This window comes from Sceloporus occidentalis, unplaced genomic scaffold, assembly GCF_023333645.1.
Source record: "Sceloporus occidentalis isolate IW3139 unplaced genomic scaffold, rSceOcc1.0.p SCAF_8, whole genome shotgun sequence".
Classification (NCBI taxonomy): domain Eukaryota; kingdom Metazoa; phylum Chordata; class Lepidosauria; order Squamata; family Phrynosomatidae; genus Sceloporus; species Sceloporus occidentalis.
The window spans coordinates 33,811,255-33,838,503 of record NW_028316988.1 but is presented as its reverse complement, the minus strand read 5'-3'; the positions used below and the strand labels follow the sequence as shown (position 1 = coordinate 33,838,503).

The following is a 27,249-nucleotide window of genomic DNA, read 5'->3' as shown; positions in this document are numbered from 1 at the left end:
CAAGGGCTGCTCCCAAGCCTGCTGTGGGAAGAAAAGAATGGAATGTGCTGGCCTACAAAGCGCAACCCTCTGTGCTGGAATGCGGCCGGCCAAGGAGTCAGTCATCCATCCGGAGCAGGCGGGGCTGCAGCCCTTCCATCCGTCCAAGACTGGGCCAGAAAGAGGAAGCTCTCCGGTCCCCACCTCCTCCTCTTCTGCTTGCCAACAGAGACGCAGAGCATGATGCTCTGCCACCAGAACAGCCTGAGTCACACTAGTAGTGGAGGAAACCTGTGCCAAACCTTTAAGACTTTGGCAGGGTGGTTGTTGTGTGCCTTCATGTCCCTTCGGCAAACCTATCGCAGGGTTTTCTTGGAAAGTTTCTTCAGAGGGGGCTTGCCATTGCCATATCCTCCAAGGCTGAAAGACTGGGACTTGGCCAGTGGTTTTCTGTGGGTTTTCTGGCCACGTTCTGGAAGAATTTATTCCTGGCATTTTGCCTGCATCTGTGGCTGGCCTCTTCAGAGTGTAGTGGCATGGAAGTGCATGGGGTATATATATACCCAGTGGGTTTACGTGGCCGGATCCTGGTCTCCAGAGTCCTAGTCCAATGCTCAAACAACGACAGCTCCTAAACCTTTGAGACTTTGGTGGCGAGGGAGCCCTGGTGGCGCAGTGGTTAAATGCCTGTACTGCAGCCATTCACTCAAGACCACAAGGTTGCGAGTTCAAGACCAGCAAAAGGGCCCAAGCTCGACTCAGGCTTGCATCCTTCCGAGGTTGCTAAAATGAGTACCCAGACTGTTGGGGGCAAATTAGCTTACTTGCTAATTAGCTTACTTGCTGTTCACCGCTATGATCTTTGGAATAGCGGTATATAAATAAAACTTATTATTATTATTATTATTAGGCTTCCACAAGAATGTGCCTTTCTTTCCACATGCAAAACACAGTTTGTTGGTGCCAACAGTGATGTGAGATTGCCCATCAACTGTCATCCAGTGTGTGTTAACGCATCACCCTTGTATGCACAACAACAAGCAGCAGCTGTTTCCTCTTCTGGGGACATGTAACTGAACCGTCTGGTGCCATCCCCATCGGCTTTCTCCTTGCAGAGCCTCTCGTTCAGAAGCTGCCCTGCTTCACCACGACTGGAGGCCTTGCAGGGCTGGTGTGGGTGGAAGGAACACCATTTCCTTTCAGCTGCAAGTGGTGGAGATGGGGAGAGGTTCATTGTGAAAAAGCCATACACTAGCACAGGGGTAGGCAACCTTTTTGAGCCGGGGGCCAGGTTGCTGTCCCTCAGACAACTGGGGGGCCGAAGCCAAAAAATAAATAATTAAATAATTTTTTAAAAAAGAAAAATTAAATAAATAAACCGGGACAAATGAGGACAACATTTTCAAATGGTGGACACTTTTTTTAAAAAAGTGGAGGACATGCAAAAAAATTTGCTGATTTTTTAAAAAATGTTAATATAAATGCATGTTTCTGAGGTGTCTATAGACAATTGCCCCCCTTGCCCCTGTGCTCGAGAGGCCAAAGGCCCCGGCGGCAATCGGCGGCAGGACCGGGCTGGGGCCGGTCCCAAGGCCTCACCGGGCCGCAGGTTGCCTACCCCTGCACTAGCAGAAGAGACCCTTGGTTGTCATGGGCTGACAGGCTGGCTCTCCCCACAGAGAGGCATTAAAGAAATTTGGTTTGCCACATCTGGAGATAAGAGTGCTGGACTAATCAGACATGGGTCTAGCACATCAAAACAGCTTGATTTCCTCACTCAGGTCCAAAAGACAGGGCAGAACCCATCCAGTTTGAGACCACTTTAACTGCCCTGGTTTAGTGCTAGAAAACAATGGATGCAATCTACAGGAAAAGACATTTCATCTAGGCACTAGGAAGAACTTCCTGACAGTAAAAGTTGTTCAGTTGTGGAACACACTCCCTCTGAGTGTTTTGGAGTCACCTTCTTTGGAGGTCTTTAAAAAGAGGCTGAATGGCCATCTGTCAGTGATGCTTTGACTGTGAGTTCCTGCATGGCAGAATGGGGTTGGCCCTTGAGAGCTCTTCCTTCTGTGATTCTAATTCTGGGAACTGCAGTTTTGTGAGAAATTCAGCCTTCTCTGTCAGAGAGCTCTGGTGCCACAATAAACTACAATTCCCAGGATTCGCCACCCCTGAGCCAGGGCAGTAAAAGCGGTCTCAATCTGGATGATTTCTGCAGCGTGTTCTGGACCTTAGTTGTGAAGACATAGACGGGAATCCAGCATGGGTAAGTGGACTTAAGTGTGCAGGAAACAGAGCTGAGTAATTTCACAACGTACGCTATGGTGCCACCTCCAGACTCTCGGATCCCTTTTGACTGGCAACAAGGAAGGGAAAGGAAGGACTCCTCCACAACACAGTTAGAAGATTACAGAGATTTTATTTGTCACATTTTGCCTTCCAGCACATTTCACACAGGCTCTTCTCTCTAGAGGGGAGGGGAGACACTAGGAAGGCCCAGAAAGAAGAGGCAGAGATGACAATGCTGTTACAAGGGACAGGACGGACGCACAGGACCAGGAAGGCTCAAATAAAATAGGGTTACACCTGTCCAAACCAGCTCTCCTCCATACCACTAACCTCACCAAGAAAGGGCCTAAGAGAACGCTGTGTCACTTCTACCACTTCAGGGCCCACCAGAACACTCTCCTGAACAAAAGTCAGCCGTAGGTACTATAGCTAAAGGCTCTGGGGAACATACACAGACATCCAGTAGGCAATTCACTCCCTGTTGCTCCCTAAACCCACTGGTTTGCTAGTAGACCCAGACCTTGGGCTGCCTGCATCCATTAATCCACCCTTAACATCCAACAAGACTGTCCCTCTCCTCTTGGCATTGAGGATACCCCCAAAGTGGATAGGGAAAGGGGGGAAAAACCAGGTAGAGCCTCTGGAGGCCTCTTCAAGATCACTTAAGATCAGCTGATACAGAATCCCATGACACCTTAAAGAAGAACAGGTTTCATGCAACATAAGCTTGCAGTATCTGCCACCCTCTTCATCAGATGCATCTGAATATAGAAATCATAGAGCTGGAAGGGACCACAAGGGCCATTTTGTCCATCCTCCTGTCATACAGGAATACACAACAAAAGCACACACGTGGGGTGGAGTGTACAGAAGCTTATGCCAAATACAACTCGTTCCTCTTTATGGTGCTGCAACACTCTTTGTTATTTTTGCTGCAACAGACTTAACGCAGCTAGTCTCCTTGGAAACAATTGATGAAAGATCAGTTCATCCTTCATGGTCTACACAGGTCACTGAAGTGGCCCTACAAACAGCAGACAGTTCCTAAGGTCTGCCACTGTTCACTCTTTGAATGCGTGGCTACATGCTCAAGTTTTTGCAGAATGGGCTGCCAGAACCTCTTCCCCACCATGAAACAGCCTTCACATGGGCCCTACAAATTCAGACACATGTGCACTAGGGCCTTCTGCACCCAAGGCAGAAAGGAATGCAAGGTGGCTGTAGAGGCAACTTTTAAGAAACTAGCTCAAGAAGAGGGGGCTAAAACTTCCCTGTTTCTCCCAGATCCAGCGTTGGCTAATGGGACACCAAGCACACCCAGGGCAGAATGGGGCATGCACAGTAGTACCATGGCATCTTGTGGAGGATTTGTAACAGTGGAAGGGGACCCTCCTGTGTTTGCAATTTCTATGCTGAATACGCATCTGGACAGAAAGTGGCCTTCAAAACCTTCCTGGATGCCCAAGACACTTTTGTGAGAGTGATACAATGATCACCAACATACCCCTTAAGTGTTCTGTCTGGGCTTTTGGCCTTCTGGGCTCAGCAACAGGAGATGGCTTGAGGCACATCTGGTGACATCCCCCTTGCCACCATCACAAAAGCCGCTGCGGCAGTTGCTGAGCTGTGGTGAACCTGAGCCAGCCCTCCCTCCAAGGAGGTTCTGGACAAAGAGGTCAAGGGCTCAGAAGTGGCAGCTGTGACCCAGCTCCTCCCAGGCTTACAGGGTCCAACATCTCCTGCTGGCACTTCACGATTAGCTGCTGAAAGCCCAAGACTGCTAGGAGGGCCCCCCTCGCCTCTCGCCCCACATCCCCACCCACCCACCCAAGTAGCTTTCCCCTAATCCCCTCCGCAGACCAAGTCCCACTTTCATGTGCTTTAGTGTTCTGTCTGGTATCAAAACAAACAAAAGTATAAAGCTGCAAGAAAACGAGCTGCACATTTAGCCAATAATTTCATAGGATCCTCTTGTTAAAATATAGAGAGTTGCTCTCCCCACCCTTCCCTCCCACCTGCCTCAGGTTTACAAAAGCTGCTAGTTAATCTGCTGCTAGCTTTACAGGTAATGATCTATAATGTACAACTCCCTCATCTGCCCCAGTTCCAAAGAACAAGGCTGGCTTGCTGCCCTTCTCCTCCCCCCGACCTCCACCCCCAACCCCTCCCCAAGCCAGCTCACGTGCCCAAGACGTTGCCAAGTTGCTGTTCTTCATGCAGCTTGCCGCCACCATTGCCAACGTTGTCCGAGGGAGGGAAAGGCACTCAGTATGGAGACACTTAACAATGGTTTCAAGGCTACCGCAGAAAGCCCTGTCCACTGTCTGGATTAGAATTTGTGTGTTTGTTTGTTTGTTTGTTTTAAAAAAGCTCCAAAATAGTTTATCTGTAGAAAATGCCCTTCTGGATTAGAAAAAAAGAAAAGAAAAGAAAAGAAAAGAAAAGAAATGAAGGAAAAAACATGAATACCACTCGGGGCTCTGCTTAAGGCCAGATCTGGGTTTTCCATTCCTCCGCACAACAGCCCAGGAACAAACCCAAAGAAGTTGTTTTGGTTTCTTAGCAACAGCTTTTCCTTCTTCTCCTTCTCCTTCTCTTAATAGCACCTGCTTTGGGGCAGTCACAGTTTCAGGGATGTTGTTGCACAGATGGGGCCTTTGCCAGGCCAGGTCTAGCCTGCCTCAGCTCCCCAGAGGGGCTGCTTGGCTGAACCAGGTGAGAATGAGCTGGAAGATGCCTCAGTCCTTCCATCCAGCCACCCATCTACATGGCCACCACACAGAGAGGAGTTGACCTTCTCTCTTTCTCTTTGCCTCTGTTTTCTCCCATCAAGAGGAGGAGTCAGGCCCAAGGCGCACAACAGAAGGGGCAGCCATGTCCTTTGCAGACCATCTTCCCTCCAAGGCTTAGGGGGCCAAGTAAAAGGAACAGCTGAGGCAGAAATCAGCTGGAGGGAGGAGGTGAAGAGGCTCTCCTTCAGACAGCCTCCTCCTCCGACTCCTCATGGCTGGGTCCAAACCCCATCGAATTTGGAGAATGCTTTCACAGGGCAAGAGGAGTCTTTGGCCGTGAGTGGAGCTCTCTTCAGGCTCTTCTGGCGGGGCAGACGGTCGACACCGGAAAAGATGTGGCACTTGACGGAATCGCTCTCCTCCTTCCACAGCTTGCCCCCCGGCTCCCAGCTGGCTTGCACAGCAGTAGGACAGACACTGGATGCTCCTTGCATTACGGACACTCTTCTGGGGGGTGCGGAAGCTCCAGAACCAGAAGGGCACTGAGGGAAAGAGAAAGAAAAAGAGAACAAGAGAGTGGGTGCTTAGTCTGGGGGGTTAGAGAAGTGCAAAGACAAGCTCAAGACACTGCTGGACTTGCACCAGTTTCCAGATATTTAGTGCGCACAGACAGACACACACACACACACACACACACACACACACACACACACACACCACCCTGAAGCAGTATCTCGGCCTCTGGAGGTGTGATCCCCAGATCAGCATGGAGCCCCTTTGACCTTGTAGCCTGCAGCCACAAATAGAGCTTTAGGAGATTGGAGATTCCCACACCAGGCATATGTAGGTTAATCTGCACCCAGCAAAGGCACCCTATTAATCCACAACTGTCAGATCACTTCTAGTCCCAGAGCCTCAGGGATTGTATATTTCGTAATTACAGATCTAGGAAGGCCAGGCATCTCCACCTCTTTTGTTTTCACCCTCCAGCACACCCTGCCATAGCGAGATCCCCTGGCTTATTCCGTCCTTACTCAGGCTTCCTTTCTGCCTTCTGAATTCAATGAGCGGATCCCTTCCCTCCATGTTTTATATCCTAATTGTATCATTTTATTTTTTTTCTCTCTGAACAGGCTACTTTTAAATAAGAGTCAAAAATAAATAAAGAGAGGCAGTGTGCACCCCCCAAAGAATGCATATACATGTCAGCCTCAGACAAGGGGCCAAAGTCAGAGCACACTACTAGTTGCCTCAATTCTGTTCCAATGGGGGAAAGATTCATTACTTACCCACACTGCATTCTGGTCCTCTTTTAATAGATATGCCTCTATTTACAAAGAGGCAGTTACCCCTCATCCGTGGCCAGGACTGCATCCAGAGGGTTAAGCAGGGAAGTTTGGGGAAAGACCCAAGCAAAATGGCACAGCAATGTCTGAATGACAGTTCATACATGGATTACAAAAGGTGAGCCTGTGTCTAGGCCACAAAACAAAAGCAGCAGACATTTTTTGTGGACGTTTTGTTCCAGAACTGGGTGTACCGCTAGTCCTCCCCAAGAGTCTGTTTGGTGCTGAACAATGACACACTTTACTGATATGAAGTAAGCATTTATTGATGGCAAATCATACAGCAGCTGGTCTACAGCAGCAAAGTATTACAGCCCTTTTGTGGATGGGGTCAGTGTCCCCTCACAGCCAATGGTAAAACTGGACCCCAAAACAACTAATTCTACCCAGACTAACCCTAGTTGGTAAACCAGTTCACCAAGGCTGGCTATTTGGGGCCTATGGGCTGGTGTATGAACCAGTGTGACCCATCAACTCCCTATAACTATGAGAACTGGGCAAGCAGATTGGTAAAAACAGAAAATTCACTTCCCCAATTTGTTCTCAGGTTTTGTTTTTTCCCCAACCTCAAACCTGATAAGTCAATACAGAAAATAAAGTCACTAATACAAATTAACTCTTTCTTTAGTTCTAGACAGCTGTTTACATTTGTGCCAGCAAGGACTCCCAAGCCCATCTTCCTGGTGGCAGAGGCCCAAATCACTTATGTGGGTTAATAACTTCATTTGGATCCCTTAATGATCTGATTTTGCTCTCTACTACTCCTCGAGGGAGGAAGGGAAGACCTCTCTAGAAAATGTCTTTCAAGTTGCCAAAGCATGCAGATACTATACACAGCAAAGTCGCAAGCAAGGAAGAACACTAAGAGTGGCTGGCTCATAAGCCACATTTGATCCTCCACTGGGGAGATGCAACAAGATTTCTAGTGCTGTACAGAGAACATGAACCTTTTTGGAAATGCCTCTTACCAACTGTGCAGAGCTGAGCCTTGCTGGGGAAAAGACCGGTATCTGCTGACTTTGGCCTCAAGTTTCCCTAAGAGAGAGTTAGGGCCACACCTCTATTCTCTCCACAGAGAAGCCTACCTTCCTGTCACGTCTTGACACAAAGAACAACCATCTGCAATCCAAGTACTGTGTGAGGCCTGCTGGTATTAGGAGCACTGTGTTACAGCCGGAGAGCACAAAGGTACCTATGGCATCACCTGCTCTATGGAACATCTGGGTGTCAGCAGTGGCTGTTTTAAGTTGTTACACTGGTGACATTAAAGTGTCGAACAAAACACAGTCCTATCTGAGGACATTTGCCTGAGAAGAGGAGGGCTAAAGGTGGCCTATGTTTGTTTTCCTCACTCCCACGATCAGGGCCATCCATTTATACAGAGCCAGCTGGCTGCTGTGTAATCTGACCGGCTTTCACTTTAACAAGTCAAGGCCAAACATTCCAGGTATTTGAGGAGGGAAAGGGCCAAACTATCCATGACACTAACACACTTGTTTGGAGGAGGAGGAGGGGATGATGTTGATGATGATGATTGCCAGCTGGCTCCCACTTCACCCTAAGCACCACTGGGTTTTCCATGCTTGAGTTTAGCCTTTTCCCTTGCTGCAACCCCAATGACTGTCCCTCTAAACCAGTGGTCCCCAAACCGTGCCCTTTAAAGAGATTTTGGACTTCAGCTTCCAGAAGCCTCAGCCATGTTGGCCAATAGTCTGGGACTCTGGGAGCTGAAGTCCAAAATCCCTTAAAGAGTACAGTTTGGGGACCACTGCTCTAAACTCTCACAGGGTTATTTCCACAGGGAGTTAGACTCTCAAAGCCAACAATGGAAGCTTTCTTTCTAAGCTCCCCCTGAACCCACCCACCCCACCATCCTGTGGTCCTACTGCTCCTTTGGGGACATCCATGGTAGCTACTTGCATTTTCTTTAAAACGCCCTTAAAGAAATTTTATGCATTCAGTATCATGTCATGTTTGGCCCAAAGGAACAGAGGATCATAGTTATGCCAAGAATGGGTTGCAGAACTATTTTATTATGTTCTTTGCAGCCTCCCAGGCCAGTGGTCAGTATGCCAAGAAGAGAAGTCTGTTATCCAGGGAATCAGCACCATCCCTTTCTTAAGACAGCTTCTTAAGGAGAAGCTTCTGCAGAACAGATTCATTCACTGAATTTCACTGAAGCTGAACTATACTCTCTGTCTTATGCAAGGTTGGCAAACCAACTGTCTCCTGGAAATGTGAAGTAACTGCAGAATGCATCACATTGCTCTGTTCTCTCTGAATGAATGGCTGTATGAAATACAAACTAGATTCAAAAGAGAGACAAGCTGGCCCTGGGGCCAAGCTGAGAAGCAGACGAAATTGGCTCTAGCTACCATACAGCATCTCTGTTGGCTGCCATTCACCTACCTTTGTCAGTCATGAAGTTAACTGGGTACCCAAGTATGGCTGGAGGACTGTGATGTACTGGGGTAGCTGGGAGCAGATGGAATGGGTTCAAAACTGAAGTCCAGTCCTTCTCCATCCATGAGGTCGGTGTTGATGATGTAATCCACGTCACATTCAAGGTTCTCCATATACATGTCAACGTCCAAGTCATTGGGCAGCCTGTCCTGGTTCCCTCCAAAGGGGGCAAAAGCGGCAGAGGACAGAGATGGCTGGGTGCCTAGTTGGGCCACCTGAGCAGGCTGCCCCGAGCTCATTGCCTTCAGAGTTGACAAACTGGCCGCATTCTGAGGAGAGGTCGCCATGGTAAAGGTGGAGGGCAAAGCAGTAGCACTTGATGACTCCAACTGCTGCTGCTGCTCCAAAGACTTTCTGAGTGGGTTCACCAGGCTCATCTTGGTTTTGGAGGACTGCTCCCCCAGGAGCAGAAATGTTTGGCTGTTCAGCCTGCCTCCGCTCTGCGGAAGGATGGGATCCACCTGTGTCATCATCACATCACTGGGTGGTGGTGAGTTGGATGCCAGGAGGGCTTCCAGGGTCTGTGGGCCAGAGAAGTGGCCAGCAGAGCTGTGGAGAGAGATGTCAACGGGGTTGAAGAGGGAGCTGCTGAACGATGAGGCCTGAGCGGCTGAGGTCTGGGCTCGCAAGGGAAAGCTGGGGTTCCTTTGGGACAGGCCGCTCGAAGCTGGCTGCTGAGCTGGCAACAGGGATGAGCTGGGTGACATCAGGTTCAGGCCGTCAATGAGTTCCAGCTCCTCTGTCACCGTCGGTGGGACATTGTTGGAAGCGCTGGAATAGACCAAGGAGGGCAGCAGCTCCTCATCCGCCAGGTCATCCTGCTCAGTCAGGATTGGAGAAAGCCGGACGCTGATGTTGCTGGCGTTGGAACTGGTCCGAGGCCGGATGCTGGTCCATACGTCAGATTCCTCATTGCTCCGGGAAGAAGGACTGCCAGGCCACTTGGGGGGGTATTGGGAGCCCGGGCTGTCAGCAGTAGGCTCCGGGGCCACCTGCATGGCCGCTGCTGCTGCCGCCTTCTTCTTAGAGGCTTTCCCTCGGACTTTGGCCAGCTTGCTGCTGTTGTCCATGGAGGCTGCTCTCCGCCGTGGAGCCTTCCCACTCTTGCCGCCTTCTGGATTGAGCATCCACCAAGAGCTCTTCCCAGTTGCTTCGTTGTGCACTTTCATGAACTTGCTATGCAGGGAGAGGTTGTGCCGAATAGAGTTCTGGGAGAAAGAAAGGAAAGGGTGAAGTTTAGTATCATCCCTGGATGCCAATGAGATCATTCTGCACTGTGGAGGAATGGTAGGGTGGTCACAGGGATAGGCTCTAGCAGAAAAACCCCAGCGATGGCAACAAGCTTGCGCAAAGAGAACAAGCTAGGACAGACCATTTAGCACTGCTATCTCAGACATCCATGCCAACAAAAAGGCAATCTGGTTTTCCAATATAAAGCACCATTGATTAAGAAAGCCGGTGAGATGCTTTAAATTTCTATTTCAGCTAAAGGTTGGCAAAATATGGCTCACAGGACACATGTTGCTCCCCCAATCCCATTTTTCCAACCCAAAGCCCCACTCACCTATCCCTCCTCCCCAAAAAACCAGGGTATTTTGACCTCAAATCAAAACACAAGGATTTTGTTTCACCTAACCCCAAAGCCAAAAACTAGCTTAATCTCAAACCAAAAGTAACACTGCATTAGTTCTGGTTGGAGGGGGGGGGGGGGAGACCACTGGTACATGCCATGGGGAGGCTATCATGGGGGGAAAATAGCCCCAGTCTGGCCAGCTGCCACCTGATTTTTGTAGTTCAAGGTGCTTGAACTGCTTCTGATCTGACGCCTCATTCAAGGGCAAAGGAATGAGGAAAGCACAACCAAGAAGCAGGGATTCCTATGCCTCAAATGAGCTAGCAGTCAAGCTACGCAGTTGCTCTCCTTCATGCTCCTCTTTATCCTTTACTCCTTCTCCCTTTCCAGATGTCTTCCTCTACCTCCATTGAACACTGGTGGCTCCAAAAGCCTTTCTATGCTCAGCTTGATAGCACTAACTTCTAGCTATCCAGGGTACTGAGTATCAGTTCCTAACACCTCTCCATGCCTCTGCTTCTCATTTGTTTTGTGGCGACTTGCTACCTTCATCTTGCTTTGGGCTGGTCATCCAGCAGGGCGATATGCTCTGATGCTCAACAATGCAGTGGTCAACATAAAACCATGTTCGAAGTAGCGATCAATAATGGGGGCTGCAGGGACACCAATTTCAAGTCTAGCTTGATGGACAAATCCCCCAGCTTACTTTTCTAGTCAAGTCAAAGGGGAATGGAAGACAACCAGGATATATCAGCACACTTTAGACCTTTGCTTGGTCAGAGGCTTAACGGTCTCTCTCTCCCTTCAAGCATGAGTGGTCCTGCTTGAACCCAGGAATGCTAAACTGGCTTCCAAACTAGGCAGTACCCTATACGGCCAGAGGGTTGACAATGATTTCAGGTAGCATTGTCAATTGACCACTGAGCCCAATGAGGGCTGCATAACCAGATGTTTATGGATTATATCCCACAAAGCTGCTTTGGAACAACCATGCCAGCCTGGAATCCTTTGGCTTCCACAGACCTCCTCTGCAATTACTTCAAAAGGGAAAAAGGAACAAGCCCTATCCCATCCGTGGCTGCTCTCGACTCAGAATGGGATACTTATTTCCCGTCCCAGAGGTTTGTACACTTTGAGCTGCTGTGCAATCCCGCCCTGCAGGGAGTCAGCCAACCAACTGGCCAGCGATAGACAACTCTCCCCCCCCACACACTCCCTAAAGGAATGACTGCTGTCTAATTGCATAACCACAAGACTTCAGAGTTACTTGAAACCAAGGAGTTCGGAACAGCGTGTAACTTCCTAGGAATAGTAGTAAGGTTTTGTTTCTGGGTAACAAACCCGGTCAGCCAGAACCACAGTGTGCTAAGCTTTGCGTCAAGAGATGTTCTTGGCCTGACAGCAGAACTGTTCTGGAATCGCAGGGTGAAACCATCAGGGCTTGGCTTCACAAGTGAAAAATCTTGAGGCGTACTCAAGTCTTTGAGATTTTAATACAGGCAGAAATGGCAGTACAGGGCAAGGGAAGGAGGAAAGCAATGTGTGCAGTGTTCTGGGAACCCATCATGGCTCGCAGGAATGGAGAAGGCTGCCTTATACCTGATGGCGTCATTGCACACAAAAGGTCCCAGGTCCCTTCCACACTGATGGCCCAAGTGTCAATCTCTGGCATTTCCAGGTCCATCAAGGTACAAATCCTGTCAGAAATCTTGGACAGTTGCAGTTGCTGCCAACCAGAGCCAACAGTCCTGGGTAAGATGGACCAAGGGTCTGCTTTTGTAGAAGGCAGGTTCTTTCATTCTAAGCAGGACTGCTGAGACATTTAGCTTAGTGACTCTTAAGGGTCCCTTTCCTAGCCTTACTTAGAGAAGATGCCAGGTTTGAACTTAGGACCTTTATTTTAAAAACAAAAACAAAAAGTATGTGCTCTACCACTGAACGACACTGTCCCGCCATACATGAGAGAGACCCAAGCTTCCCAATGACTGAGTCACAGTAATCCTGACAAGAACATTCAAGTGTCACATCAAAACAGAACACACGTGTCACATTTTCCTAAAAATGTTGAGTCCAAGAGCTGCTCAGGCTCCAACACAAACACTGCCGACCACAGGCAAAACAAGGGACGGGGAATGCGTGGCCCTCAAGATGAGTGGGAGTGCCACTATGCCTCACTATTGTTGAGTGTGGCTAGGGCTCATGAGAGTAGCAGTCCAACCAGATTTGGAGAGCTCCATGTTTCCAACTGCTACAGAGGAGCAAGCAGTCTTGGAAAAATATAAAATGAACTTGGCAACAGGAGAAACAGGCCAAAAGCTTTGAGCCACACGGCTACCCTCAACCCCGCTTTTAACTAAGCAATATTTAACGTAAATTGAAGGTTTAGAGGCTCACAATTATTGAGCACGTTGCCAAATACCTCCTCGCCCTCGGGAATCCCTTGTGTCAAAGTGCTCCCAACAGAACTTTCAGCGACAGGCAAGCCAAGGGAGAGAACATCTTTTAAAATGACTCATTCTCCGTCTCACACACACAAGGGTTTTTCTTGCTAGGGATGCTAGTGAGAATCACTTCTCATTGCTCACCTACATCTATACTCCAGTCCCTCCGCCAGACCCCCAAAAGCACAGTTGGGCTAAGCTGTCTACATTTTCCACTTGTAATTTTCTGTCTCCCTTTCTTTTTTCAAAAAAGATAGCTTAGTGCAAAGACTTAACTTCTAGCTACCTAAAGGCAGCCCAAATGTCTGAAAAGCACAGGGGCTCATGTTTCAATGAGGCCTCCTGGGGAAGAGGACTGTGTCACAGGGCAGCTACCTCAAATGCCTCTCTGGACACTGTTTGCCATTTGAGCATGGTGACCATGTGCCTCACGAAGCCACTTGCAGAGAAACTGATTCCTGTCTTATCACTTGTCGCCATGAGAGAGAGAGAGAGAGAGAGAGAGAGAGAGAGAGAGAGAGACAGTGTCTGAACGTACAGAGCTCAAGCCATTGGGGGTTTTATTGGGTTTTTATTGGGTTCTTATCAGTGATTTCTGTTTGCTTTGGTGTGGCTACGGCTGTAGATCCCATTTTATACAAACCAAATTTACTCATCAGAGAGTACCGTCAATAAAAAGGGCTGAGTTCAATTATCATAGAATCGTAGAGTTGGAAGAGACCACTAGGGCCATCCAGTCCAACCCCCTGCCATGCAGGAAATCCAAATCAAAGCATCCCTGACAGATGGCCATCCAGCCTCTGTTTAAAGACCTCCAAGGAAGGAGACTCTATCACCTTCCGAGGAAGTGCATTCCACTGTCGAACAGCCCTTACTGTCAGGAAGTTCCTCCTAATGTTCAGGTGGAATCTCTTTTCCTGTAGCTTGCATCCATTGTTCCGGGTCCTGTTCTCTGGAGAAGCAGAAAACAAGCTTGCTCCCTCCTCAATATGACATCCTTTCAAATATTTAAACAGGGCTATATCACCTCTTTTCTCCAAGCGAAACATCCCCAGCTCCCTAAGTCGTTCCTCATAGGGCATGGTTTCCAGACCCTTCACCATTTTTGTCGCCCTCCTTTGGACACGCTCCAGTTTCTCAATGTCCTTTCTGAATTGTGGCGCCCAGAATTGGACACAATATTCTAGGTGGGGCCTGACCAAAGCAGAATACAGTGGCACTATTACTTCTCTTGATCTAGACACTATACTTCTATTGATGCAGCCTAAAATAGCATTGGCCTTTTTAGCTGCCGCATCACACTGTTCACTCATGTTCAACTTGTGGTCTACTTGGACTCCTAGATCCCTTTCACACGTAGTTTCATTCAGCCAGGTGTCACCCATCCTATATCTGTGCATTTTATTTTTCCGCCCTAAGTGCAATACCTTACATTTCTCTGTGTTGAATTTCATTTTGTTACCTTTGGCCCAGCTTTCTAGTCTATTCAGGTCATTTTGAATCTTGATCCTGTCCTCTGGGGTATTAGCTATTCCCCCTAATTTGGTGTCATCTGCAAATTTGATAAGTATGCTCCCAATTCTGTCATCCAGGTCATTGATAAAAATGTTGAATAGCACCGGGCCCAGGACAGAGCCCTGTGGGACCCCACTGGTCACTTCTCTCCAGGATGAAAAGGAGCCATTGTTGAGCACCCTTTGGCTTCGGCTGGTCAACCAATTACAGATCCATTTAAACAGTTCCTTTGTCTAGCCCACATTTTACAAGCTTGTTTGCAAGAATGTCATGGGAAACCTTGTCAAAGGCCTTACTGAAATCAAGATATACGATATCCACAGCATTCCCTTCATCTACCAAGCTGGTAATTTTATCAAAGAAAGAGATTAGATTTGTCTGGCATGACTTGTTTCTCTGAAACCCATGTTGACTTTTTGTGATTATGGCATTGCCTTCTAGATGTTCACAGACTCTCTGTTTAATGATCTGCTCCAGAATCTTTCCTAGAACTGATGTCAGACTAACTGGACGATCATTGTTGGGATCCTCTTTTTTCCCCTTTTTGAAGATGGGGACGACGTTTGCCCTTCGCCAGTCTGCTGGGATCTCTCCTGTTCTCCAGGAGTTTTCAAATATGATTGCCAATGGCTCCGATATTACTTTTGCCAGTTCTTTTAATACCCTTGGATGGAGTTCATCTGGTCCCGGAGACTTAAATTCATTTAGATTCACAAGGTGTTCCTCTACTATCTCTTTACTTATTCTGTGCTGGAATTCCCCTATTCTGTCCTCTGATCCATTATCCTCAGGTTGAGCACCCTTTGCCTTTTCTGAGAAGACTGAGGCAAAGAAAGTGTTGAGTAATTCTGCCTTTTCTCTATCTCCTGTTAGCATTTTGATCTCCTGTTAGCAATTAGCATTTCTACTAGCGTGGAATCCACTACATCAATGGATTTCCGTATGTTTTGACTCACCTTATGGCAACTGATCCTCGAATTGGGACAACCAAGTGGATCTAGGGGGAAATGTACTCTCCAGAATGGTGTCGTGTTTGAAAGTCGGAGACTTAATGACTGGATGCTTTGGCAGCTAAATTTAGCCAGTTTGAAGCAACGGGTGCATTAACTGTAGCAACACAAAAGAAAACTCAAGCCCCTGCGCAGAATGTAAGAACTGTCCTGTGAGATCAGATGAATATATGATAGGATCTTAATGCCATGTTCTAAAATAAATATGTCAGTGTGAATGAATGATGAAGAAATAGAATACCCAACCAACCACAAAGACACTTCTATGGTTGGCATGTGCATACATGAAAGATTGCAGCCCTGTTAGGTACTGAACTGAGTTTGGAAAACATATTTTTCCTGTTTGTTAAGTGTGTGCATTTCGGAATATGCTTAACAGATAATTCGGTTTCCCTGTTGCAGGTAAGGGGGAGCTTATCAGGTTTTTAAGGAACCTCATCAGAAGTATAGTGCTATAAGAGTGTAGTGTGGATAGGTCCCTAAGTGCCACTGTATAATAACAAAGCCTCTGCTTCATTATTGACACATACAAACACATTTTGTACTTGTGTGTCTTCCGCCTCTTCTTCTTGAATATACACTGTCCCGGAAGCCTGCTGGTATCCATCACAAGTAAATGTTGTTTTGATAGTATCAGCTGACTGACTGCCTCTCCCAGAGAAGTTCTTAAAATGTCAGTGCGGTGGTACCCCTTTGGTCTCCAAGGGTTTGGCAGCAGACTGGAGGCAAGCTGTCCTCACCAGGACAGACAGGAAACGATGGTTTTTATTAAAGTTTGACGTGCCAGATGCTCAGACTTTCCTAGCAGGAATGAAAGACGCCTCCCGTATTGAATTGCAAGCTTCTGCCTGTTGCAGGCCAAGGAAGACGCTCGGCCTCTCCAGACAGAGCTGGGTGAGAGTCAAGAGCAGAAAGGCCCCAGCCCCTGCTTGCTAATACAATGCCAGCGTAGAAAGGAATGGAAAGCAAAGTAGGACAGCTGGGGGACGATGAGAGTTGCAGTCTAACAGATCTGGAAGGCACCAGGCTGGGAAGCTTTATGACACAGGGCAAGAATGGAGCAGCAAGGGTAACAGGTGACCACAAACAGGTTGAGATGTGAAGACCCAAATAGGTATCTGGGGAGAAAAAAAGATGCCTTCCCCTACCGCAAAAGACCCCCCCACCCTGCCATTTTCCAGTGGTGGTTCATACAGTTTGCTTCTTCCCCCCGAATGCATTTGTTTTCTCTCTTAAAACCTCCATGACTTTCAGAATTTTTACACTTCTGAGTGTAGTAATGTACTTTGACTTTCCTATGGTAAGAAAAGAAAGACAAGAGAAGGGAAGATGGAGATAATGAGAGCGTAAGTACTCTAAAGGCACCAAATCCCATCTGATCTTGGAAGCAAAGCAGGGTCAGTCCGGGTTAGTAATTGGATGGGAGTCCACCAAAGAACATCTGGTGCCATGGGCTATATTTTAGAGCAAGGAACTGGCAAAACCACCTCTGGGAATCCCTTGCCTAAGAAAAGCCTAGGAGAAATTCATGAGGTTGCCAACTGGCAACTGGAAGACTCTTATTATTATCATTATCATCATCATCCCACCCTTTCCCCAAAACTGGAACTCAGAGTGCCTTACAAGATTAAAAACAATACAATTATAAACACAGAATAGTGTTACATTAAAACAGAATTAAATGATTACACTTTTAAAGCACATTGCATATAAAAGAATAAAATATAGTTGAAAAGATTAAAGTGTTTTAAAATATAAACACACATAAGATGGAGATAAGCAAGGACTTCAGAGGAGTTTGAAAGGGGGAAACTGAAAATAAGTGGCATGACAGAGAAGTCCTTGACAGAGGAATGCATATCGATTTTCTCTTCTTTCTATGCAAGCCTGCACCTGACATTCTGGGCTAGCCAAACAATTGCTAATGTTACAGGGTCTTCCTCTTCCAAATTGCACCTCACGGCAGGATTTTGACTACATGACTACCAAGATTTGCAATGAAGAAGGTCAACTAGTGCTTCTGTTGAGCACATTTCTAGTAGCTCTCTCACCTAATCCTGAAAGAATGGTTAACAAAAAAGTTAAACACACATACTTTCGTAGTAGTTGAAGATGATGTAGAAACATGGCAGTTTTTAAATGTGATCTAGTCTTAGAGTACTAGGCAAAAGGGGGCTAGAGAAACTAAATTTTGCCAGCTGCTGGCTGGAAGATATGCAAAGCGTTCCCATTTTAAGGTCCTGCCTCGACCTCTGCACAGGATCCCTCTTCAGGCGAAACAGCTCCTTTCAGGAACTGGCAGCAACTACCAGGAATGCCTTCCGGATAATTCAACATGGGTTACAAAGAGCGGGTAGCATCTGAGATGGGAGTGGGAAAGTGCCCTCAGGGACTCTGAACCCAAATGCCGCTGGGGTGGGGCATGTTTGTCCTGTTCTCCTTCAGTTAAGCACACCCTGTTTTTAATCGACAGCGTTTGCTCAGGAACAGGGAAGGTTAGCAACACCTCTCAGGGAAGACGTTCTCTAGGAAGAATACTCAGAGGTGTTAGTGAGACTAGTTGTGCAACTGCGCTCTCGTCTCTCTTTTTGCAACCTTTGCTGCCAGGTTTCCTCCACCTTCTTTTGCCACAGGTCAGCTCAGAGGTGCTGCCCAGCTTCCCTTCCTATTTCCTTGATTTTCAAAAGTACAAACATCTGTAAAAGCTTTGTTGTGTGTCCTCTCAGATCTTCTGCGCCGCCTGCACCTCATGCCAAGCTGGAACATGCTCTAGGTGAGATTCCTGTAAACTGGGAAGCATGCAACTTGGATGTCAACAACAAACCTCTGCAGCACTATTAAAGAGTCGGCAACCACAATCCAATGAGGTAATTCAAAAGGATCCCACTCCTTCTGCCAGCACCTGCACTCCTTTCTCTTGCAGTCTCCCCTGAACATCCTAAAACCCTGCTCTGGAGGACCCTTCAGAGACGGCTGCAGCAGAAGAGGGAAAGAAAGGAACTCCCAGCTCAGGACGCTACTCCATCTTTACCTGAAGCAAAACCCAAAAATCAGAAATCATCTCATTCAAGCTTTCCCAAGATCTTTTATATTTTTCATAAACTATGGTACAGCGGCCACTATGAAACTGTTCTTTATTGCAGTGCGTAGATTTTCCAAATATCTTGAAATCCTTATGTTTTCCAGAGAGAATATAAGTCTCTGCATTCAAGACTTGACCAAATTATATCAACATTTTATACACAAAAGCCTCCCTGGCTCATTCCATTTATATATTAATGTTTGCATGAACGCTATGTCCAGATTACTTAGCATGAACCTTAGGCATTAGGAGCAAAACTAAATACAGGTTGTTAAAAGCTGAGTTGTTTTTTCAGAAGTCTCATTACTTGTATTTATTCAGTTTCTGGGCCCAGTACCAGTGCTGCTTCACAGCTGTTTACAAGACACTACACTTCCTCCTGCATCTCCATATTCAATGCATCCACATATTTAAGCACTAGACTGGTAGCCATGGGCAACCAGGTACTCTGTGAAGGTAAGTGGAACAATGGTGGAAGAACATCCTCCACACTTGGCATTAGGTAGCACCTCTGTCCCTTCCCTCCCAGCCTCTAACAGCCTAGTAAAATTATTATTATTAGTAGTAGTAGTATTACTATTATTATCATCATCTTGATTTCAGCCTTCCAGGTGACTGGAGTTTTGGATCATGAATGATTCAGATCTCACAGAAGAATCTAGGATCCCATCACGTTGCACACTCAAAGAAGTGCCACTTTCAGACAAGTGAAAAATGTAGGGGAACGGAAAGCCTTTTAACTCCCCCAACCCAAACCTGTAGGAGGGAGGCCTGAAAAGATCAGGAACCTACAGGCTCCATATCAAATTAATTCCTCGCCGCCAAAGTACATGTTTCAGCTGCGTCCCAGGCAAGACCTCTTTTTTAATTGCCTAACCATACAAGGACGTGCCGCGGAATAAAAGATAGCCAAAAGCATTCAGAAACTGTTCAGAAAGTGCCTACACAATTCTCATTAATTCAGACACTCAGTAATTCAATGTCTCCCCTTAAGTGTTAAAAAAGGCATGGCTAAAGACACAAGACTTGGCCTTGGGCAGTGGTTTCATGAAGGCTCTTGCATGAAGCTTGTCAGACATCTCTCTATTTATATCCTCCTCCCCCCCTAAACAATTCCTGCACCCCAGAATAACCAGTGTGGTAATAAGAGCCCTATATGAGCATTATCCACAGTCTGAAAGCTCTTTAAAAAGGGGGGGGGGATCAAAATATCCCCTTAAACCCTTGAGATGGGGCAACAAAGAGGGACAAATAGCCATGCTGGGAGGCAGAACTGTGCTAGATTTTGCAGACACTTCCAGTAATTGCCAAAGATGGCAAAAGCAGCTCTGGGATTAAAAGCAATCCCACAATCTTGAGGCTTTTTTTTTTTTAACCACTTTAAGCACAAGCTCTTAAAAGGTGGATAATTCTTGCACGTGGTGCTATTCTGGGACTTGGGAGAGACACAGAGGAGGGGCACGGCTCTCTCATCCGAAGCCACGAAAGAGCCAACTCCCTTCGCTGACTGCCATTTCACATTTGTAGAACAAAACGAGGCTCATATCGGAAAGAAAGAGTCTTCTTTTTGAATGCCTTTTCAGCCTTCCTCTGTGGAAGCAGGGCAGCCGTGTCCTCTCTGTCTCTCTCTCTCTTTCTGCCTAGAGCTCCCTTTCTGAAGGAAGGGTTGTGTGAGCCAGGAATGCGTGCTATGAAGGAGTTATTTATACTAAGCATCAGCGCAGCTGGGTGACAAAGAACTGAAGCCCAGTATTGAAAACTTTTCAAGGGACACTGGGTCTTGCACAGCAGCCCAGCCGAGGGAGAGTCCTAGCTCAGGCTCCTGCCTTTCCAAGAAATGGCTGAACATTGACAAAGGGGGCAGGGAGTAGCCTTTCTTGGAAGTGCTGAAACAAAGTGAACCGAAGGGTCAAGCTCAAGGGGAGGGGCGGCGAAGGAGAGGGCCGGCTGGGGAAAAAAAATCTTCATTATCTCTCCCTTGCCCCAATTCCAGCTTTCAGGTACGATCCGAGACATGGGAAGGCCCAGAGAAACTGGCAGGAGAATTCGGACATGACCCAGGTCATTCAAAGGAAATCTGTGGGACAGAACTACATGAAGCAGAACAACAGATCCAGTTCCCTATCGCCAGTACCAGCAACCTCAATGCTCCTCTCATTAAAGTTGCATTTTCAGAAACCATCTGCAAGAGAGGGAAACTGTCCAAACACTTTGAGGGATATTTCAAGCCCCAGGGGGAAACTGTTTACTTGTCCCTCTGTTCCTGACTTCTGGCAAGAGCCAGCGTTGCAAACAGCTGCAGATGGGACGAGCCTCCTGCAAACTGGGTCGCCACCCTTGGCATTTAGTTGCAGCGTGGGTATATCTGGGGCACATGGCAGAGAAATCGGGGCAGTGAGGTGACAGGGAAAAGGAGGTTGAACCCATCCCGGCTTTCTGTACACAAACCCTGCAGAAGTCAACAGTGCCAGCAGCGCTTGTGAAGGAAAACTTGAGTCAAACCCGCCAGCCTTGAAATGCGGGGCACGCACCTGTGTAAGAGTTAGGACCGAGGAACTCCAACGTCCGTTTCCACAAACAAAGTCCAAAGCCAAGCTGCCTTCTCATTACTGGTCTGCCCAGGAGGAGCAGAACTAGGGACTGTAGTCCTCTACATGGTTTTGAATTCTACTCCCTATCAGCCCCAGCCAGGAGCAAGCAGTAGCTCATCACCATCTGAGGAACCAAAGATTCCCTCTTCCTCAGCAAGGCAATTTGGAGAAGGCTCACTGGGTATTCCTTCTCTGCCCCCAGACCCTGGCCATCTACTGCCTACATATCAGGCCGATACTCGCTTTCTTAACCACAAACTTCACCTCTTGCCATAAATCTCAGCTGCTCCATCTGGCAGTATAAGGAACTTTAAGAAAGAAATTCTTTGAAGAGGTGATATGAGAGTCCTATTTAAGTATTTGAAAGGGTGTCATATTAAGAATGGAGCAAGCTTGTTTTCTGCTGCTCCAGAGAATAGGACACAGAGCAATGGATGCAAGTTACAGGAAAAAAGATTCTACCAAAATGGGAAGGATCTGGAAACTATGAAGTCCTATGAGGAGAGACTTAGGGAGCTGGGTAGGTTGAGCCTGGGGAAGAGAAGGTTAAGAGATGATATGATAGCCCTGTATTAGAAGAGATGCCATGTTGAGGAAGGAGCAAGCTTGTTTTCTGCTGCTCCACAGAATAGGACCCAGAACAATGGATGCAAGCTACAGGAAAAGAGATTCTATCTCAGCATTAGGTAGAACTTCCTGACAGTAAAAGAGCTGTTCAACAGTGAAAGATGCTGCCCTGGAGTGTGATGGAGTCTCCTTCTTTGGAGGTCCTGCAACAAAAGCTGGATGGTCATCTGTCAGGATGCTTGGATTGTGAGTTCCTGCATGGCAGAAGAGGGTTGGACTAGATGGCCCTTGGTGTCTCTTCCAACTCTAGGATTCATTGAAATGCCCACCTAGTCTGAGCCCCCACTGAGACATTGCCAACTACTCACCCCAACCTACCTATCATCCTAAGGCATGCCCTTCAAGCCACAGGACTCCAAACTCCCGAAGCCTTCCCTCATAATCGGCCATAGTTGAATGTTTGAATGTGTCTTTGTTTGCTGCTGAAAGCTGTAAGCCATCACAATTCAATATAATTCAAGTACAAACAAATAAAATACAATAAGAAGTTTAAAACAGAATACATGTAACAAGCTAGCTGAATGTGAAACGCTTGTGTTCTCAAACTAGCACTCAGCACTTACTCAAATTCCCTTTTTCCTTCCCAAAACAGTTTTCCAGCATTCAATAATTCAGGATGTGAGCCTTGGGTCAAGCTAAGTTCCAGCCCCAATTTGATGGTCATACCAACCGTAACAGCGGTCAGTCTGGAAGTGAAAGATTTCCTGGCACACCCTGTGACCCTGGGGCTTGGGCAGCCGACATCCTGAAATGGTTAAAGAGCTCGGCACTTACTCAGTGCTAAATACATTTATTGTCCCTCCTCTGCACATGTACACTCATTTGAATAACATTAATTTTTATTTATCATAAACATTATAAATACATCATGAATAAATAGATGTGTGCAACATGTTCCAAGCTTATGGCTTGGCAGCAAAAATTAGCTCTGTGGCTGCACCCTGATAATTCAGGATGCAATACACAGTGTTCAATACATGTGTATTGTGTAATACACAGTTCCACCCCAAAATGCCAAAGCACCCGGCCTCCTGATGCTGCCGTCATTTTATTCTTTACTTACAGAACACCTTTTAACCATTTTCACCAAAACCGACTAGCACCCACCACTCTGTCTCATGAAAAGGGGTCAGTCGCCTGTTGAATTTCTTGGTCTCGAAAGAGTTTGGGAGCAGTAACAGAACACTTTCATGACAAAGGACTCAATTCTTTTTTTAAAAAGAGCAGAGTCAGCTTTGTTTTTTCATTAAACTTTTCCATAGGGTTGGTTATGTGTGTGTGCGCACATGTGTGTTTTAATGGGCTGGGTTAAGGCTCTGCTGAGGCTCTTGTGCCACTAGGAAATGCCTTTTGTGCACTGATTTAAAAAAAACCCTCGGATAGAGCAAGTAAGAATAAATGCAGAGTTAGGAGGAGGAAGAAAAGATGAGAAGCTGCTGCTGCCACACTGCAAAATTCAAGCAGTTTGACACCACTTTAACTGCCATGGCGCCATCCTATGGAATCTGTAGATTGCTTTGGCACCATAACTACACACAAGAGTACCAGTCTCAGAGTTCCACAGCACTGCGCCATATCAAAGTGGTGTCAAACTGCGCTAATTCTGTAGTATAGATGCAGCCAAAGAATCTCAACTCTGCCACTCCCTGAACGAAACATGTCCTCTTCCAAGCTAATTCCACCTGCAATATTCACAGGGATCAGAGCATGGAAAGGCTACTTTTGGGGGCTACAACTGCCACAACCCTCCAGGAAAGGATAGCCAGTACTGAGTCCTGGTTTGCCCTAGGTCCCAGGCCCAGTCTGGTGGCAGCAGGAAGGATTATGGGAATTGCAGTTCAAAGAAAAAGAACTCTGAAGGGAATAACATTCAATGACTACCACAAAGGGCTGTTGAAAATGACTCTTGAAAAAGGAAATGTGAAGCACTCTGATGATGCCAATCAGTGGCACACATATCATTACCAAATACAAATACTCATTTGTGATTTTTTATAATTTATTTATCTCTCCTCCTCCCCACCCTCAAAGAAAAACTCCATAGAGGTAACAAGAGACACTGTCCTACTTTGCAGAGCTGTTGTAATGGCAATTCCTGCAAGGGAGTGCATGAGGCTTTCTGAAGATGCCAACATGGGATGGAGTTTGGAATTACGTATTACATTTTGGGTGGGACTAAACCTCCCAGAATTGCCCAGCTGGCATGGCTGTGAAGACTGGGAAGACAGGGAGAGCCTGTTCGCTGCAGTCCAAAGGACATTTGCTTTCCCAGCGCGGTCGTCTTAGCAGTATTTACGCTTTCTGCTTCTCCGCAGCTGAGCACCAGCTGTTGTCCCCAGTCCCAGGAGTCCCTCTTCCGACAGCCATTTTTAGCCAAATGCTACTGGATTTTGCCCAAGGATCAAACTGTCAATCTGGCAAAGGAAACTATCAAGTGGCGCAAACAGGTTGAGGCAAGGCCAAATTAAAGTGGTTGGGCCCTGGAGCAGTTCCCCAAAACAGAACACACACACCTTTTTTGTGTGAGCAACCTGGGTGTGTGATTGCACACAGGCAATGCCAGCATGCCACCAGCCCCTTCACCTGCCCCGCTGCTGAAAAACAAGGCCAGGGTGGGCTGCTAGCATTCCTAACCCTTGGAGAAGGCAGAGGTTTCTAAAAGTGAACTGTACCCCCAAGGAACATCTAATCCAAATCTTTGTAAATCTCCTTCCCAGGATCATTTCTTTCCTGACAGCATCCCTGCATTTGATGTGGAGGCGTACATCATAGGATGCTCCATCCCCACAAACCTCTGGAGGTCTCCCAGAACCTCTGCTGCCATTGCACCCCTAATAATCCAGGCCTGACCCATATGTTTCCATTGACAATCTAACCCTGGGCTCAGGGAGGCTTTGCTGCCAGTGCTCCACGGACAATCCAAGTCCTGAGCCCCTTCATAACCCAGATTCTGAACTCCTGGAGCCTTTGCTCCTATCAGACCAACTGATTAATCCATCCCTTGACCCTTGGAAACTTTTGCTCCCATTGCACTTAATCCAGCCCTGGGCTCCTCAAGCCTTTGCTCCCATTGTACCACTGACAATCCAAGCCCTGGCACTCTTCATAATGCAGCTCCAACCTCCAGGAGCCTTTGCTCCCATTGCACAAATACAATCCCAAACTATGGGAACATTTTCTACCATGCAACTCCCAAATGCTTTAAACTTTTGCTCCCGCTGCACTCTTGAGAGTCCAACCCTCAACTTCCAGAGCATTTCCTCGCATGACATCCCTGATAAATCCAGCCTTGGACTCCTGTTGTAACCTGACAATCCAGCCCTGGCCCATATGTTCCTCTTGCACCCTTGATAATCCAGCTCCCAATTTCCAATGTGTTTCTTCCCATGTGTCACCCCTCAATTAATCCAGATCAGAACCTCTGAAACCTCTGGCTCTCATTTCAGCCTGAGAATCTAGCCCTGGCCCATATGTTCCCCTTGCACCCTCCACAACCCAGTCCTATATTTCCAGAGCATTTCCTCCCCTATGACCTGTGATTAATCCAGAACTGAACCCTTGAAGCCTGAGAGTCAACCCTCAATTCCCACAACATTTCCCCACATGACACCGATTAATCCGGATCTGAACCGCTGAAGCCTTTGGCTCCTGTCGCAGCCTGAGAATCCAGCACTGGCCCATATGTTCCAGTTGTACTCTCTATAATCCAGCCCTAAACCTCAAGAGCAGTTCCTCCCATGACACCCCAATTAATCCATCCCTGAACCCTTGGAGGCTTTTGCTCCCATTGCGCTGAATCCAACCCTGGACTCCTGGAGCCTCTGCTCCCATTGTGCCATTGACAATCCAAGCCCTGGCACCCTTCATAACCCAGATTCCAAATTCCTGGTGCCTTTGCTACCATTAGACCTCTGATTAAGCCAGTGGCCCCCAAACTGTGCCCTTTTATGGACTTCAACTCCCAGAAGCGTTAGCCAAGTTGCCCAATAGCCTGGGATTCTGGGAGATCATGTCCAAAATCCCTTAAAGAGCACTGTTTGGGGACCACTGACACACACACATGTATATATATATATATAGTATTATAGTACCCCAAGCTGCACCCTTTTGGACCTCATCTCCCAGAAGCTTCAGCCATGTTGGCCAGTAGTCTGGGATTCTGGGAGATGAAGTCCAAAATCCCTGTATATAATATAATAGCACCCCAAACTATAGTACTATATAGTACTATATACCGATATATAGCAGTGGTCCCCAATCTGTACCCTTTAAGAGAATTTTGGACTCCATCTCCCAGCATATCTGAGGCTTCTGGGAGATAGAGTCCAAACTCCTTTAATGAGCACAATTTGGGGTACTAGAATACTCTCTCTATATCTATCTATCTATCTATCTATCTATATCTCAGTGGTCCTCAAACTCTGCCCTTTAAGGGATTTGGGGCTTCAGCTCCCAGAATCCCAGACTACTGGCCAACATGGCTGAGGCTTCTGGGAGATGGAGTCCAAAACCTCTTAAAGGGCAGTATGGGGACCACTGAGAGAGAGAGACATCTATAGTATTATGTTACCCAAAGGGTGCCTGCCCTTCAGGAGATTTTGGACTCCATCTCCCAGAATCCTGAGCCGTGCTGGCCAAGAGAAGCTTGGGCTTCTGGGAGCTGTAGTCCACAGCCCCTGGCAGGGGCAGGGCTGGGGTGCCGCTGGCCGGCTGGCCCTTCCTCCTCCTGCTGCTGGGGCTGACCTTCCATCCGGCGGAGCTGTTGCTGTCGCCTTTGTCTCGGAAGTAAGGCACGGAGCGGACCATCCACTCGTAGATCTGGGCCAGGGTGAGGCGCTTGTCGGGGGCGCTCTCGATGGCTTGGCTGATCAGGTCCGCGTACGACTGGCTCCCCCACGCGTTACGACGGGCCCCGCCGCCGCCGCCGCTGCTACTAGTCCCACCCGCGGCGGTGGCGGCGCCTGCGGCGGCGGCGGGACCGCTCTTCCTCGGGCCTCCTGCTCCTGCTCCTGCTCCGGACTGGGCCGCCACGCCACCTCCAGGCTCCCCGGGGCTGCCTAGGCCGCTCCCGGCCCCAACGCCGCCGCCGCCGCCGCCTCCGGCTCCGCTGCCCTCGGCCTCCCCTGGCGTCTGCGGCGGCGGCTGCGGAGGAGCCTCGGGCCTCGGCAAGGGCCAAGTGCAGGAGCGCGGGCGGCTCTGAGGAGGGAACTCCGGGTCCAAAGACGGCGAAGGCGGAGGAGAAGCCTCGCTCCCGGCCGGCTCCGCCATCATGGCGCCGCTCTTCCCTCCTTCCTTCCTTCCCCTCAGGCGCCTCTCCGCCTCCGCCGCCACATCACCGCCTCGCTTCCCTCACAGGTTTCTAGGCCTCACTCGAGGCCGCGGCTCCAAGGCCTACTCCTTTCTCCTCAGCGGCTCCGCCAGCTAACTAAGCCGCCTCCACAGCGGGGCTCTGTTTACTATACGCTTGGGAGGGATCTGGGAAGGGGAAATTATCTGCGCCTGCGCGGCCCAAAGCATCCTGGGAAGCGTAGTCATTGCACGCCCTGAGGGGAAAGGGATGTGCGCATGCGCGATGGTGATGAGGCATCTAGGAGGCGT

At 47.9% G+C, this 27,249-nt stretch overlaps 1 protein-coding gene across 1 annotated transcript; it reads right to left on the bottom strand.

Moving 5' to 3' along the window:
- Positions 1 to 4,438: 4,438 nt before the first annotated feature.
- Positions 4,439 to 27,118, bottom strand: LOC149308639 (forkhead box protein O4-like). The gene is made up of 3 exons (XM_089536173.1): positions 26,395 to 27,118; positions 8,759 to 10,020; positions 4,439 to 5,545 (listed from the first exon to the last, which is right to left on the bottom strand). The coding sequence occupies exons 1-2, from the start codon at positions 26,920 to 26,922 to the stop codon at positions 8,776 to 8,778; spliced, it is 1,773 nt and encodes a 590-aa protein (XP_089392299.1). The 5' UTR covers positions 26,923 to 27,118; the 3' UTR covers positions 4,439 to 5,545; positions 8,759 to 8,775.
- Between the last annotated feature and the right edge of the window lie 131 nt (positions 27,119 to 27,249).